The sequence below is a fragment of the Rhincodon typus genome, chromosome 41 (assembly GCF_021869965.1).
Source record: "Rhincodon typus isolate 14 chromosome 41, sRhiTyp1.1, whole genome shotgun sequence".
Lineage (NCBI taxonomy): Eukaryota > Metazoa > Chordata > Chondrichthyes > Orectolobiformes > Rhincodontidae > Rhincodon > Rhincodon typus.
In genome coordinates, this window is record NC_063372.1 from 3,985,731 (window position 1) to 4,001,342 (window position 15,612).

At 41.6% G+C, this 15,612-nt stretch overlaps 1 protein-coding gene across 1 annotated transcript in view; it reads right to left on the reverse strand.

Annotated features, from left to right (window-relative positions):
• LOC109926281 (ceramide synthase 6-like) overlaps positions 1–15,612 on the reverse strand; it is a 61,719-nt gene that overhangs the window by 31,068 nt on the left and 15,039 nt on the right. The window contains exons 2-3 of the mRNA XM_048618802.1: positions 7,665–7,770; positions 28–195 (exon numbers count right to left, since the gene is read on the reverse strand). Of these exons, the coding sequence (XP_048474759.1) occupies positions 28–195; positions 7,665–7,770 (274 nt within the window). The remainder of the gene's footprint in view (positions 1–27; positions 196–7,664; positions 7,771–15,612) is intronic.

Here is a 15,612-nt window from a genome sequence, read left to right on the forward strand (position 1 = left end):
ATGGGATACAATTGGAGACTCAGTAACAGGCGAGGGGGGTGGGGGAAAAGAAAAAAAGGCGTACATGCTCTCACAGAATTTTGTGAGGGTACTTGGTTTATCTTGATTCCTTCGATGTCGAAACCAGCGCTGAATTTTGCGGACATCCCAATCGAGCTGTTTCGACAGGCCTTCAAGTCTTTTCTCATCAGGAGACTGAGCAGAAGGAAAGAAAGAAAAAGAATATATTCATTAGCTCACATTTAAGAATCACTGAATCATCGAATCCCTACAGTGTGGAAACAGGCCCTTTGGCCCAACAAGTCCTCAGAGCATCCCACCCAGACCTATCCCCCTATAACCCACCTAATCTACACATCCCTGAACACTATGGGCAATTTGGCACAGCCAATCCACCTAACCTGCACATCTTTGGACTGTGGGAGGAAACCGGAGCACCCGGAGGAAGCCCATGCAGACACGGGGAGAACATGTAAACTCCACGCAGGCAGTTGCCTGAGGGTAGAAACGAACCCAGATTGCCGGCGCTGAGGCAGCAATGCTAACCACTGAGCCACCATGCCGCCCATATAGTGGTTTCCAGAAACCACTCCAGCAATAACTGACAACGTTCAAAAACATGGCGCATGGTATGATGTGGTACATGAATGTTGTTTTAATAGGAGAATAGAACTGCAAAGTTGAATTGAAATAAATATCCTGAACATTACTAACCCTTGTCCTTAATATGTACAAAAATGTTGTTTTCTCTCCACCCCCCCCCACCACCCCAAAAGTAAAATGCTCAATCTAGCTGAAGTAACTTAAGTCAGAGACATTCATAAACTCAAATAGAGATGTGCCGAACAGGTTTAAAAAAAAACTTCATTGCATATCATGATCCACTAGAATTAACTTGTGCCAACATTCAGTCCTGCAGAAGTCTTTTGACATAACATTGTTAAACGATACAGACACTAGACCCACAAGACTTTTCTATCCAGAAAACTAGGATAAACAAAAACAAACTAATGAGAAAAAAAACTTACTCGGCATTGTTCCCTAAAAAGGGGTGACTACAGGGCTCAGAGGAACTGTTTACTTAGATTAGCACACATGGCTAGCCACCCTCCTAAAAGCAAGGAAATAAGAAAGGAACCAAGGTGATTAAAGAGATGCAGGAAGAGCAGTTGATATTTTTATTGTAAAGCTTCAGACATTACGATTTTTTGGAGTTTAATTGGAAACATACACGGTTCATTCAATTGAAAGCTGATAGCACATTGGGCATCAAGAGGTTGCGGAAACAACGATTTTTTAAAAATTCTCACCCTCACAATGGAAAACATCCCTGCAGTATTTGCAAGATCTGAGCACTTTGTTGTATTGCCCTCTTTGCTGGGCAGGTGTAAATAATGTTAATTCAATAAGGGCTACCTGCTGTGAATTCACATGGTGAGTTTTTCATCAGTGCAATACATCTGCTTGTGTGTTAGGGGACTGTTGAATGGAGTAACATGGGAGTTTAAGTATGAAAGGAACTGTTCACCCCCTCTGTGCTCCAGGTGGTACTGCCTGTGCTCAAATAGCTTCACAGGTACTGGCAGGTCAAACATATTGCCCAAGGTGCCTGTTCTTCACAACTGAACCAAGACAGCAAGCATCAGCAAACTAAATCAATTGCGCAGGGCATCAAAACAGAATCTGACATAGTCCTCCCTACAAAACTCAGCACTGTGAGCAGGAATCCTAACTCATTTCTTTTCCCTCTCCAGCACTCAGGATGTGCCAAACTAAATTAGTGACCTGTCCCAAGAATACCCAAGAGAAGAGATCAAACCTGGGGCCTTCCTAAATCGATGCAAACTCACCAACACACACCAACTGATGCATTTCCCCAAGGCAGAGGAGAGTGAACACAAACTTTTTGAAAGTCAGCAAACAGGTGGCATGAGAAATGAGCTTCGTTAAAGTGCATCACTAAAAGTGAAGTGTGGCATTTATTAAACTGCAGTGACAGGACATTTTCTTGAACAGGATGTTATGGGGTGGGAGCAGGTAAACAGTAGATCATGCATAGCGTAGGATTACAGCACCACAAAGATGAGTGGCTGCTATCCATGCCCTGAAAGTGAAATGGAACAATTCTGACCAGAAGCTGACCGTTTTAATGCATCCAATTCCACTTGGGCCAAATGCCAAAGCATTGGCCATCGTACGTTTCTCAGAATGTACGCAGGGTGGGTAGACAAAGGGGAAAAACAGGCAGAAGCTGCTGCAGAGTGGACAGTACAAAACAGAACTTCAATGGCAGAAAACACACGGTTAATGTAGATGCTACTCTGTCATATTAGATCAAAGGCTGTTCCAGCACGTGACTCAATAGCTGTACACAACAGAGTGCACAGTTGTTGTTTAATAATGCAGCCAGGAGGTACAAGAATGTCATTTTAGCTGAGTGTAAATGGGTCTAGTAGCAGTGGCACAGAGGCCTCTGGGTCAATACACTGTTCCCAAACTGATTCATTGCTGATTGCCACCAATGATGTGCCCCATATCTCATCACTCCTTATGTCCTGCAGCTTCTTTCTAATTTGGCATACCTTCCAAAATGGCACTCAATTTACTGGATGAGCAGCCAGGCACCCAGATTGGTTTTGTGCTACCACACCTCCCAGCTATCCCAACCCATTTAACACAGGGCTCCTACAGATAATTGTCATGGCAGTACAGCTGTTCTAATTGATAAAACGCACTTATCACGGATCGGAAGAGCTCCTAAATCCAATAGCTCGAGAGGTAACCACCTCAGACACTCCAAGCTCTTCAGGAAGTAGTCGTGCAGCATACCCACTGTGGCCCCTTCAAAATATTCCTAGTTTCACAGTTTAAAGACCACCTTTCACCTATTCTCTTCAATCACCAACTCTAAAAGGCCCTTTGCTGTCAAAAGCCCTCATACTGCAAACAGCGCTCAAGGAATTACATGGTATTCTGAAGATGCTGGGGTAACCAAACATAAAAGAATGGAAAAGTCAGAGGGCATCAAGAATTCTACCCACTATTTATCCAATGCTGCGACAATCCCTACTCACCCATCACTCTGACACTTGCAGACCTAAATTTAGGAGGAGAGCTTTGTGCAAATCCCAGCTGAGGTGATAAAAGATGCTGTGTAAGTGAAGATGCTTTCTTTCTTTCCACTTGCTCAGCCCCAAAGCATCAAAATTTAAAGTACTAACTTTTGTAAGTTTAATCATGATTTTACTCCTTCCCATCTGTGTAATCATACTCCAGCTCAATGACCTGTCCTCAAATTCTGGCTTCTTCTGAATTTTTTGCACCCTGCACACTGACAACAGTAGCAATGCCTTCAACCATGTTGGCCTCACACTGGAGTGTTTCCTCCATAACCCTCCATCTCCATCTTTAAAAAACAACAATGCCCAACTCAAAACTCATTTCTTTGACCAAGCCTGTGATCTCCCCTCCCAATCCTTTCTTTGACTCAGAATCCATTTGCCCTAATATACCTCTGAAACAGTTTGGGATGTTTCTTTACAGAAGAGGCACTGTATAAATACAAATGATTGCTGTTGAAAAAAAAATGCAGGGCTGCGAGGAGAGATTGGGGTGGTGCATTCAGTTTTGGATTACTCCAACAAAGAGCAGTCACAGATGCAAGGGGCCAAATGGCCTCCTTCTAATTGTACTGAAGACTGCAAAGCAAGGCAAGGCAAATAAAAAAAACCCAAAAAATTGGTTTGTAAGCTTTGGGTCAGGTTTATGGTGCTAAAACATCAAATGAAGTGAACAAAAAAAACCAACTTAAAATTTCAACACATTTAACAAAAAAGGGCTTTAGGAACAATTTCAAATGCTGTACTAACCTTCCGAAGATCCCCAAGCTTTCGATTTAATTTGAATTTTCCTCCTCCTTACTGACCCCACCCCCCTAGATGTGGCTGTAATGACTTGATCAACCCATTTATCATCCAGAGACTTCCCGACAGACTCAACTAGAATGATCTACAATACAGGAACGAGTCACTGTGCCAGCTCTACCATTTAGGACTACTGTTAAGGAGATATTTACAGCAGCTACTTTACTATATTTTTCCATTTTATGAAATGATGCTTTTATTGTAGAGGGTCAATAAGCTAACTGTTTATGCAGGAGTCAAGACTAGGTTTTATTGGTCTTGATTGCCAATGCTTTGTAAAATCCTTTATCCACATGCTATAAACGGTCAATTATCTGTAGATGCATTTGTGCATTTCCTCAAAAAGATTCTAGAGCTTTTAATTTAAATCAAGACACTCCAAACCTGATCAAAAAGGACCAATGCTAGCTTAACCACTACAGTATACAACTGCTGTTCAGACAGTCAGTGGTGATCTACCTAGGCAGAGGTCATGGGATTAACTGTCTTTAAATTCATCCCATGGACATTACTGGAGATTACTGATTTTCTGAGGAAGGATCTCGACCCGAAACGTCAGCCTTCCTGCTCCTCTGATGCTGCTTGGCCTGCTGTGTTCATCCAGCTCTACACTATGTTATATCTGACATTACTGGAGAAACAGCTTTTATAGTCCTTGATTAGGATAGTGGCGGGTTGCCTTTCTGTTGAAAAGCACTTGACAAAAGGGCAGTGCTCCAAAAGCTTGAGATTTCAAATAAACTTGTTGGACTATAACCTCGTGTTGTGTGACTTTTGACCTTGTTCAACCCAGTCCAACACTGGCACCTCCACATCATATTCAAGATGGAGAGAGACAGAGATTTTATTGATATTGAAAGATATTGGGGATTATGGGAATATTTTGATCTGGCATGGACTCACCTGCCATTCATTTTGGGATAGTCATCACTGTCTGTGCAGGCTCAACCAAGAGGTCTGTCCAACTGCATGCCCAGCCCCATTCCCACTTGGTTTGGTCCACACACTGCATGTGACTAGTATGCATCAAGCTTCCAAATCAAGTGCAGAAAAACAAAAGCCAGTAGAATTCCCAACACCAGTCTCGGGCATTTCAACGATCACTCATCCTCCAACCAGACAGCTCCTGGAGTAGAAATCTATTCCCTCCCTTCAGTCATGCTGAGGTTTTACCTTGAATTGCCCTCCACTAAAAGCTTGGCAGTAGCCTTTCATATGAAACATTCAAAGCAAACGTTCTCCAGAACACACATTAAATTTAAATTTGAGCTAATACTCAAATGGTCAGGGCACAAGACATACCGCGCACCACAATAATGAAGCAATAGTCATTCTGTATTTTCAAGAACAACATGATTAATCTGTACTAGTGTTGGTCTGAAGTCTCAAGTGTACCTACGCATTAAGAAATAGATTTCAGGCTCTGTTAATCTTCGCACCTTGTTGGAGTAAAGGATTTAAAAAAAAAGTGGGACCAGGGAGTCTTACACATACTTCAGCTTTCTTTCCTGGTGAAAGAATTTCTCAAAAGGATGATAATCCAAAAGTACCATACATATACAAACCAAATAAGCTTTCAATGCTGCATTTCAAGACTTGCTTTGTGTAGCTACTAGGACTATATGCATCGCAGATACTGTTACTGGAGTTGCAGCAAGAATATCATCAAGTTTCTATGGTTTCATATAAGCATTTTGTTTCCTCTGCTTCTTGGATGTCAGTTTGGCTCAGTACACTCCAAAGATGTGGGCTCTAGCCCCACTATGGGCACAAGTCTATAATCTCAGATGACATTTCCATGCAGTACTGAATGACTGTTGGATTGCTGGTGGCGTCACCCTATAAATGACATTTCAGACCGAGGCTGAAATCAGCCTGCTCAGGTGGGGCAGAGATCATCTGAAGAATAGCAGAATGTTTTCTTAGAATCCTTGTCCATGATGTTCTTCAAGTTAACACCACACAAGAGACTAAAAACAGGGATTATATAGTCATTTATCAGGCAAAGAATCGGCTACTACATTTGCCTCCATAAGAGACTGAACTTCAAAATAATCTAATCTATCGGTTGTAAAAGCACATCCGGGACAGCACAAGGCTGCAAAAAAAAGGTGCCACTATAAACACAAATTCCTACAATCCACTAGTTATTGGAATTATTGCAATTGAGAATTTTTTTTTTTTTTTTTTTTTTTTTTAAAATTTTCAACATTAAAAATGCCACACATTTACTTCATAAAAACATGCTTTCAGCTCAGGCACAATAGCTAAATGGATGCCTTCGCTGCTGTTAAACAGAATGGAAACCAACCGTATTGGCTAATTCACCATAAAGGAGCACTGTGTACTGTAGGTACACGACTGCCGCCTGGGGAGTGGCACCACCAGGCCAGACCTCTGGCAAGCCAACAGCAGCATAATCCCCACTTTTAAGATCATTTTCTCAAGGGTCTGAACCTTTGTCGATTGCTACAGTCCACTATTCCTAGCAGTCTGGCACACGAAAGCTCTAGCATTTCAGTAGTACTTCAGAAGTATTAAATACTCCTGTACCAGAGGCTTGGCTTGTTCGAATTTTATAGGGCCTCGAAGTTTGGAAAGGATGTAACGTTGTTGCCTAATGAATAAATCTTAAAACAGAATATCAAGATTGATTAATATTCACAGCTTAAAGATACGGACAAAATAAAACCCAAATAAGACTTCATGGTAGACACTTATACAGGTCAGAGTTTGCAATACTTGCAAGTCTTTTGTGATGTTATATTACAAAACAGGAATTTTAGGCCATCTAATTACACAATGTATTGTTCTGCTGCCAAGGGTGGAGTTAGCTAGTCTCTTTAAAATCACACAAACCATTTGCTGTAAGCAACTTCAATTAGAGGATGATTGTGTTTTGAGAAGTTTTAACTGTGTGAATCCCCTGCTCTAACAGCAGCAGAGAGTATTCAGGTTCAAAGTAAAATCAGAAGAGAAATAATGACTTCTTTTTGAAAAATACATTGTGTCCTCATGGATATTTGTTCTGTTGTGACTTGTAGCTGTTATGAATAATATCTGAGTCAATGAGGTGTAAGTGCAATATGATAAATGGCCTAGACACAGAATTTTTATATAGACAGAAAGATTTAGTATCCTTAAAAAGAGGAAAGCAAGATGGAAAAACATCAAACATTTGGGAGGTCAGCACAAAACTGCAACCAAGGCATCAGCATTTAATATCATTTATTTTAACACTGACCAGGCTTTGAGTACAGAGTAGACAAACAGAATGCTGGAGAAACTCTGCTGTTCTCTCTGCACTGATGTTGCCAGACCTGCCGAGTTAACATTGAGTCCAATTAGACTTCTTCACAACCAAAAAAAAAGTGTTTAAAAAATGTTATTTTTTAAAATATAAGCAGACACTTCAAGTTGGATAAAGTGTTTGCTTGAAAATTTCCAACACCTTTCAGTTCTGAAATGTCATACTGGACCTGAAACGTTAATTCTGTTTCTTTCTCCATGGATGCTGCCAGAACTGCCAAGCTTCTCCAGCATTCTGTTTGTTTCAAATTTCCAGCACCCACAATGTTTCGCTTTCATTTGTAGAAAAGTGCAGAATGCTGCTCTACCCATTCAGTCAGGGAGTTGGGCTGTGGTACAAGACTGGTTTGGGGGCGCATACCCAGTCAACCTTGGTTGTATAAAACATGCTCTTTCTGGTAAAAGCAAAAGCTCCAGGACCACAACACTCACCTTAGTGATTGATGTAAAGACTTTTTCTAGGATAGCATTGGGCTGCGCTCTGCGTGGTCCATTTGCTTGAATTCGAAGGCTCAGGGCACATGGTTTGGCAATGAACCTGGTTTTAAAAATTAAAAAAAAATTTCAGTTTCACCCTAAGCTATTCAAATTGTCACTAGGATTTAAAAGCTAATGGGTGCAGCATCTCCCCTGCCAATTTCTCAACTGCTTCTGGATTAAAATAAACATGCCGAGTGGCACAATTATCAAAATGTCTACAGCACAGAAAGGAAGCTATACAGCCTGCCACGCATCTGCTGATTCACTAGAAAAGCACCTCAACCTATCCCATCCCATCATTTACGACTCCTCAGATCCTGAAGCAGTCCATTTCCAAATACAGCAAGACCTAGACAATATCCAGGCTTGGGCTGACAAGTGGTAAGTAACTATTGTGCCACGTAAGTGCTGGGCAGTGACCAATTCCACTAAGAGAGAATTCAACCATCACCCCTTGACAGTAATATAAGCGTAGTGACAACAACAGCAGGTCAGAGGCTACAAAAACTGTCACCTCCTGACTCCCCACAGTCTGTCCACCATCTACAAAGCATCAAGTCAGGAGTGTGTGATGGAATGGTCATCACTTGCCTTGCTAGTACAGCTCCAACAACACAAGATGCGACACCATTGAAGAGAAAGGAATCTGCTTGATTGACACCAAACCCATAAAGACTCTTTCTCTCCATCACTGACACTCACGTACTCTCTAAGGTGCACTGCAGAAATTCAAGACTTCTTAGACAGCACCTTTCAAACCCATGACCACTTCCAACCAATAAAAGCAGAACATAATCTCAACAATGGCTACATTCCTAAATTCACAGCATAAAATCAAGCTAATTGGTCCAAAGCGGCAGCGAGTTACACATCCTCCTCACTCTCTGGGTAAGGAAAAGCTTCTCTTGAATTCTTGATAATCACCAAATATATTTTTGGCCCTCAGTTCCGAGCTTTCCCACAACCTCTTGCCAAAAGGTTAGAATCAGTACAACAGCACCTGCACCAGCAGCTTAAATTTGAATTCCCAGAGACAGGTATTCATGCCAGTTCCTGCCTTTAAGCTTTCCATCCCCTTGTGGCAGAACTAGACGCCAGTTTCTGCAGATGAACAAAATTGCCAAAAGGACGAGGGACTTAGGCATACAAAAGCCAGGAGTCAACTCAACAATGCAAGCTCCCTGGAATTCAAATCCAAATCCAAAACATCTCCCAGCATAAAAGCATCTTCATTGATAGAAAACAAAGCTGGTTTTAGTAATTTTGTATTTGTGGAATGCAGAATCTATGGGGTTGTGTATCCAAAGAGCTTGGTATGGTATAGATCTGGGCCCCAGTCCAGAAAGAGATCAATGGGAGCAATCCACCTAGTCCACTCTCTCAAAACTGGACAAAGTCCAATTGAAGGCGAAAAAACTTAAGACAATTCATCAAGGGTCCTCTGACAGCACCTTCCAAACCCATGACCACTTCTGTCAAGGAGGAAGACAAGGGCAGCAGATATGTGGTCAGTTCCCCTTCAAGCCACTCACTGACCATCCTGGCTTGGAAATATAAACACCATTTCTGTAGTGTCACTGAGTCAACATCCTGGAACTCCCTCCTTAAGAGCATTGTGGGTCTACCTACAGCACAGGCTGCAGTGACTCACGTTAATGGTGAGCTCAAGGTGCATTAGGTTTGGGCACAGTGTATGAAACAATAAATTTTTAATAAAAAGGGTGATCATCATTGTTTTAATTGACCCCTTTCACACACTAAGTTTTTTTTAAAAAGCAAGGAAAGTTTAAAAATGAAATTTCCCCAATCATGAAATGTTGCAGCACAAAACAGGCCATTTATTCCATCAGCACCTGGTTTTTCTCCCCCCTCAAGCCACCTAGTCTAATCCCAACTCTCCTGCTCACTCCTCATGCCCTTTTATACCATCACTCCTGGGCATTCAAAGTTGTTTTTGCACTACAAAACAAATTTCTCAACAGGCACGAGTGGGGATTCAGTATTTTTCCTCCCAACAAGTTACAAATGTTACAGATTCAATATAGATTGTAGTTCCCTCCCCCTCCCCCAAACAATGCAGATCCCTTTAAAAGTAATTAATGAACTTTGATTTTCATAATGGGTTGCAAAAAAAAAAATCTAACCACCCACTGTGAAGACATTTTCGTAACTCTCCTTTAATTCTTTGTGAGCATCTTAAATTGGTGCCTTTTTTGTTTGGTTAATTAAAGCCAGTGGTGATGCCACAGAAACAACTATTTTTCCATAACTATCCCACTGATCAATGTTCTGAGGAAGGGTCAGTTGACCAGAAATCTGAACTCTGATTTCTCTCCACAGGTGCTGCCAGACCTGCTGAGCTTTTCCAGCAATTTCTGTTTTTGTTTCATGAAAAAGATTATCCTGTTGTAACCTTAATCTCAAAAGGCCTCAAATCAGACCACCAGTCAACCACTGAAATGAAAGCCTCAACTTCAAGTTGTCAAATTACATCCAAAACTCCAGCTGCAGTGGGGTCTGCTGCAAGTTCAATATCAAGCCTTTGCTTTTGCATCCCATGCTTCTAAATAAGAATCCAGAGATGACACTCATCTCATTACTGACCAATTTACAGTTGTCACCTTTGATGAACTGTGAACCTGCATATCAAAAACAGGCCCTCTGCTCTTCAGTTCCATTTCAGATTGCTCAGCAGAATATGTGCATTCAATGCAGGGAGAGTTGCAGCATTGGTTTAACCCAGTCCAGTGACTCCTACTGCAATGTGTGCACCCATCATACAAGGACAAGATCATACACAGCAAAGTTATCCCACTGGAATAGCTACTTCAGCAAGGTATTATAGGAGGGTAGCTAGTACCCACCAAAACTGCTATCATTCCTCAGGTGACATATCGCTAAGATGACAGAATAATGTGCCATAGTAAATATTTAGAAACACAGCTGCCTAAACAATGTAGGAATTGCAGCGTTAGAACAAGAGGAACAGCTTCCCACAGGAAAAGCATAGGTTCACACATGTTTCACAATGCCACGCTACTAAAATGACAAATTCCAGTTTCAGTCAGATGGAAAGTACTCGTCGACAGGGTTGAACTGCTTGAGGGCAAGGATCAACTCTACAGGAGTCCATGTGTAACAGTGGGGGCTGGGAGATAGTAGTTTTCAAAGTCATTGTTCAACAAAATCAGCTTCTTATGCAACAATGATCCTTATTATATGATACTGTACTATACATGCAACTCACCTATGCAAAGGGCTGTAAAAAACCCAAAACAGGCATGAAGGTAGCACATTAATGGATTTGAGGGTAGTTAATACTATTACAATCTATTCCATTTAAGATGGCCAAGCTTTGCAGACATTGAAACCTTACAGGACATACGTGGGTGGCATGGTGAGCCAGTGATTAGCCTCAGGGACCCAAGTTCGATTCTACCATCGGGCGACTACCTGTCCGGAGTTTGCATGTTCTCCCATGTCTGCGTGGGTTTCCTCCGAGCATTCCAGTTTCCTCCCACAGTCCAAATAAGTGCAGGTTAGGGTGGATTGGCCATGCTAAAATTGCTCATATATAGTGCCTAGCGATGTGCAAGCTAGGTGGATTAGCCATGGGAAATGCAGGGTCATGGGGATAGGATAGGGGGTGGTTTCTTTGCGACGAGAAGAACGTCAGAGTTCTCTAACCAAGGGCAGATGGCACTAGATGCCCCGCTCTAGCACAAGGAAACCCACATTCACTCACATATTCTTGAACATGCTGCTGTCTGTAAGGATATCCCCCTCTTCCCAACAAAGTAAAGTAGTGGCGGAGCCAGAGCTATGGGGAATGAAAAAGGGAATTAAGGGAATATACTCTCCCACATGTCACTATTTTTAAAATCAAAAAGCAGTACATTCTGTTAACATACAATCACTTTCCTAATTTCTTGTCATACCTGTAGGTTAGCCTACATTGGAAAGGGTTTAGACCACCACAGTCAGGAACATTTTCTGGTAACTGTATTGGATTTTGACAAGGCCACATCTGGAGTATTATGCTCAGTTTTGGTCTCCTATCTAAGGAGGGATACATTTGCTGTGCAACTAAGGCTTATTAGACCAATTCCTGGAATGAAATGATTGCCAGAGAAAAGCACGATTATGTAGCATAGGCTCATATTCTCTGGCCTCAACAGCTGATCATATCAACGTGTATAAAAATTCTTAAGAGGGCTAGACAGGGTAGAGGTGGAAAGGTAGTTTTTCTTGACTGTAAAGGTTGGCATTAGAGGGTCAGACAAATAGGCCTAAGATCAGGAGAAACTTATTTCACTAGATTTGGTGAGATCTTAAATTGTTCATTCTCTAAAATCAAAAATTGCCCCAAAGGCAAACAGCTCCAGTAATAAAGGGAAAGATGGGAAGAGTGGCAACTGTTAACAGAGAATGACCAAGTTGGTTAAATATTCAGGTCTGAGCTAGCTACCCGAGAGATCATAACACACAGAATGACCAGATCCCTAGTTGATTTGCAATCTATTGATCCAGAAAACCATCCCATACACTCCAGGAATTCCTCCAAAAAAGGTATTGTCACTGATTTGATTTGCCCAATTTCTATGTAGATTAACATCACTCATAATTACAATTGTACCTTTGCTGCTTGCAACTCCAATTTCCCAGTTAATGCCTTCCCCAACATTACAACTACAGTTTGGGAGTATATATTCAACCCTGACTATTATTTTCTGCCCCTTGGTGTTTTTAAGCTGTAACCATACAGGCTACACTTCATCAGAGCTAATATCCTTCCTCACCATTGCATTAATTACCATCTTTAAACAGCAAAGCTACCCCACCACCATTTTCTTTTTGTCTGTCCTTCCTAAAAACTGAATACCCCTGGATATTCAGTTCCCATCCTTGGTCACCTTGCAGCCATTTCTCCATAATCCCAATTATACTAAATCTGTTTATATCTAGTTCTTTGACTAATTCATCCACTTTATTACAAAATGCTCTGCACATTAAGACACAAGGCCTTAAGGCTCATTCTTTTAACATTCTTAGTCCTGTTCCCATTACAATATGACACTGTGATCCTTGCCTTTTAATTCTCAGCCTATCATGTTTCTTATTTCCCATTCTGTCTTTTGTTTTTGTCCTTGTTTCCTTCTCTTTTGTCTCAGGTGTATAGGTTCCCATCCCCCTGCTATTTCAGTTAAAACCCTCCCCAACCACGCTGGCAAATATTTCCCCTAGGACATCAGGTCCTGCCCAGGTGCATCCCATCCAGTTAGTTTCCTGTCCACCTCTCCCAGATCCAGTCCCAATGTCCAAGGAATCTGAAACCTTCCCCCTTGCACCATCTCTCCAGCCACTTATTAAACTGATATATTCTACTACTTTTACTCCGACTAGCATGTGGCATTGGTAGCAACCCTCAGATCACTACCTTTGAGGTCCTACTTTTTAAAAACTTGCTTCCCAACTCCCTATATTCTGTTCTTAGGACCTCATTCCCATTATTTTAAATCTATTTTGTTGGTAACGATGTGTAACATAACCAGTGGCTATTCACCCTGCTGTCTAGAATGTCCTGTAGCCACTGAGACAAACTTGACCCCAACATCCAGCAGGCAACATACCATCCTGAAGTCTGGTTTGTGACTACAGAAATGTCTGTCTACTCCCCTTACAATTGAAACCCCTATTACTTTAGTCTTTCCTCTCATTCCTCCTCTACCATGCAGCACAGCCAATTTTGGTGCAACGAATTTGGCTGTTGCTACTTTCCTCTGAGAGGCCATTTCTCCCAGCAGTAACCAAAGTGGTATATCTCTTTTACAGGGGGAGTAGTCACAAGAGACTCTTTCACTACCTGCCTAGTCCTCTTACACTAACTGGTGATCAACCATTCCTGTGGAGTCTTCGCCTGCAGTGTGATCACCTCTCTGTACATGCTATGCTGTCCACGATACTCGCAGCTTTGTCGAGGTTCCAGGAGTTGCAGCTGAAGACACTTCCTGAATACATTTTGGCACTGGGTACTGGAACTGTGCCCGACTTCCCATTGAGCAGAGAGAGTAGACCACAACCTTGAGCTTTCCATCTATGGACTTTCACCTCTAAATTGCCCTTGAAAACAAAAGCCAAACGACATGACTTAATCTAGGGTCCTTCTTCTCTGGATCTGCACTTAATGGAGTTATATTTCAAACACTACAACTGCACTCAAACAGAATCTTGCGATGGTACATTTTCCAAGTGTGTGCTGAATGCGTTTTGAACAACACTATATTTTGAGGTTTGACACAGACATAATAATATTCATATTGGATCAGCAAAGTAAGAAAATGTATGGGGAAGGGGGAAATTGCATCACAATTCTGCAATGAGATGGTTTGTGTTTTGTAAAAAATGCAAAGGGAGGAAAAAGCAGCTTATTTTCACTTTTTCTTGCACACACACCACTGAGAGCAGAAGGTTAGATGCAACTTTAACTATCTATCCTCAATGTTCCTAACATTCATATTTAAGATAAGTAACATAAGGATAAGTAACATTCGTGCCACACAAACATGGGGCAATGACCATCTCCAGCGAGAGAATCTAATCAGCATCTTATGACATGCATTGACATTACCATCATTGAATCCCCTACTAATCAACATCCTGACAGTTACTATTGACCAGAAACTGAACTGGACTAGCCATATAAATATAGTGGCCACAACAGTAGCTCAGAGGCTGTGAATCTTGCAACAAATAACTCACCTCCAATTCTCCAAAGCCTGCCCACCATCTACAAGGTAGAAGTGAGGATTGCGATGGGATATTCCCCAATTGTCTGGATGAATGCAGCTCCAACAACCTTCATATTTGACACCATTCAGGATAAAGGAGCCTGCTTAATTGGCAGCTCCCCCACCAGCACCTTCAACATGCACTCCCTCCACCACTGATGTTCAGTAGCAGCATCTACAAGATGCGCTGTAGAAATTCACCAATGTTCCTTAGACTGCACCTTCCAAACCCACAGCCCATTCTATTTGAAGGACAAGGCCAGCAAATATGTGGGAATACCACCCCCTGCAAAGTAACTCACCATCCTGACTTGGAAAATATATTGCCATTCCTTGAATGCCACTAGGTCAAAACCGTAGAATTTCCTCCCCAGCTGTAGGTCGACTTACAAAACATGGACTGCAGCAGTTCAAGAAGGCAGCTCACCACCACCTTCAAGGCAACTAGGGACGGGCAATAAATACTGGCCCAGACAGTGACACCCACATCCCACAAGTGAACAGAGGAAAAAAAAAACTCTTTTAGCCAACAAGATTTTCTCCCAACACAACATGTCATTTTCTAACGACAACCAAAAACATCCTCAAAAAGGAATTCATGCTTCTTGGTAAAAAGTAACGTTTAAAAAGCATTATCTTCATTTTAGGTAGGTTTTGTGCTGGGAGCTCATTAACTCACCCATTGAAATGTCAAACTCCTTCAAGGATATAACCTTATTCCAGTTGAAAAGGGATATCTTGTTTATAAGCCCAGTTGGTAATCAGAAGATCAAGTGTAACTTGCTACACATATAGTGCCGGAACTGAGAACTTGCAGTACCTTCCACGAGGCATTTCAATAAAAGCATGCACTTATCGGGCTTTTCCATCTCCACTTATAAAAAAGGTAAATCTTTTTGAACTGCAATAAAGAGCTGAGATTCTGCTATCTGTACAGACTCTAATGATGCCACAGCAAGTTTCTTGCATCATTAAAAGTAGCTCAGAGATCCAGATTACTAAAAATGTACAAAAACAAAAAAAAAAGGTTTATTTTTTAAAGTAGGCATCAACTATGAAGAAGCGGATGATTACATCCCAATTAGTCCAATGAAAATCAACTGCTTTGACGG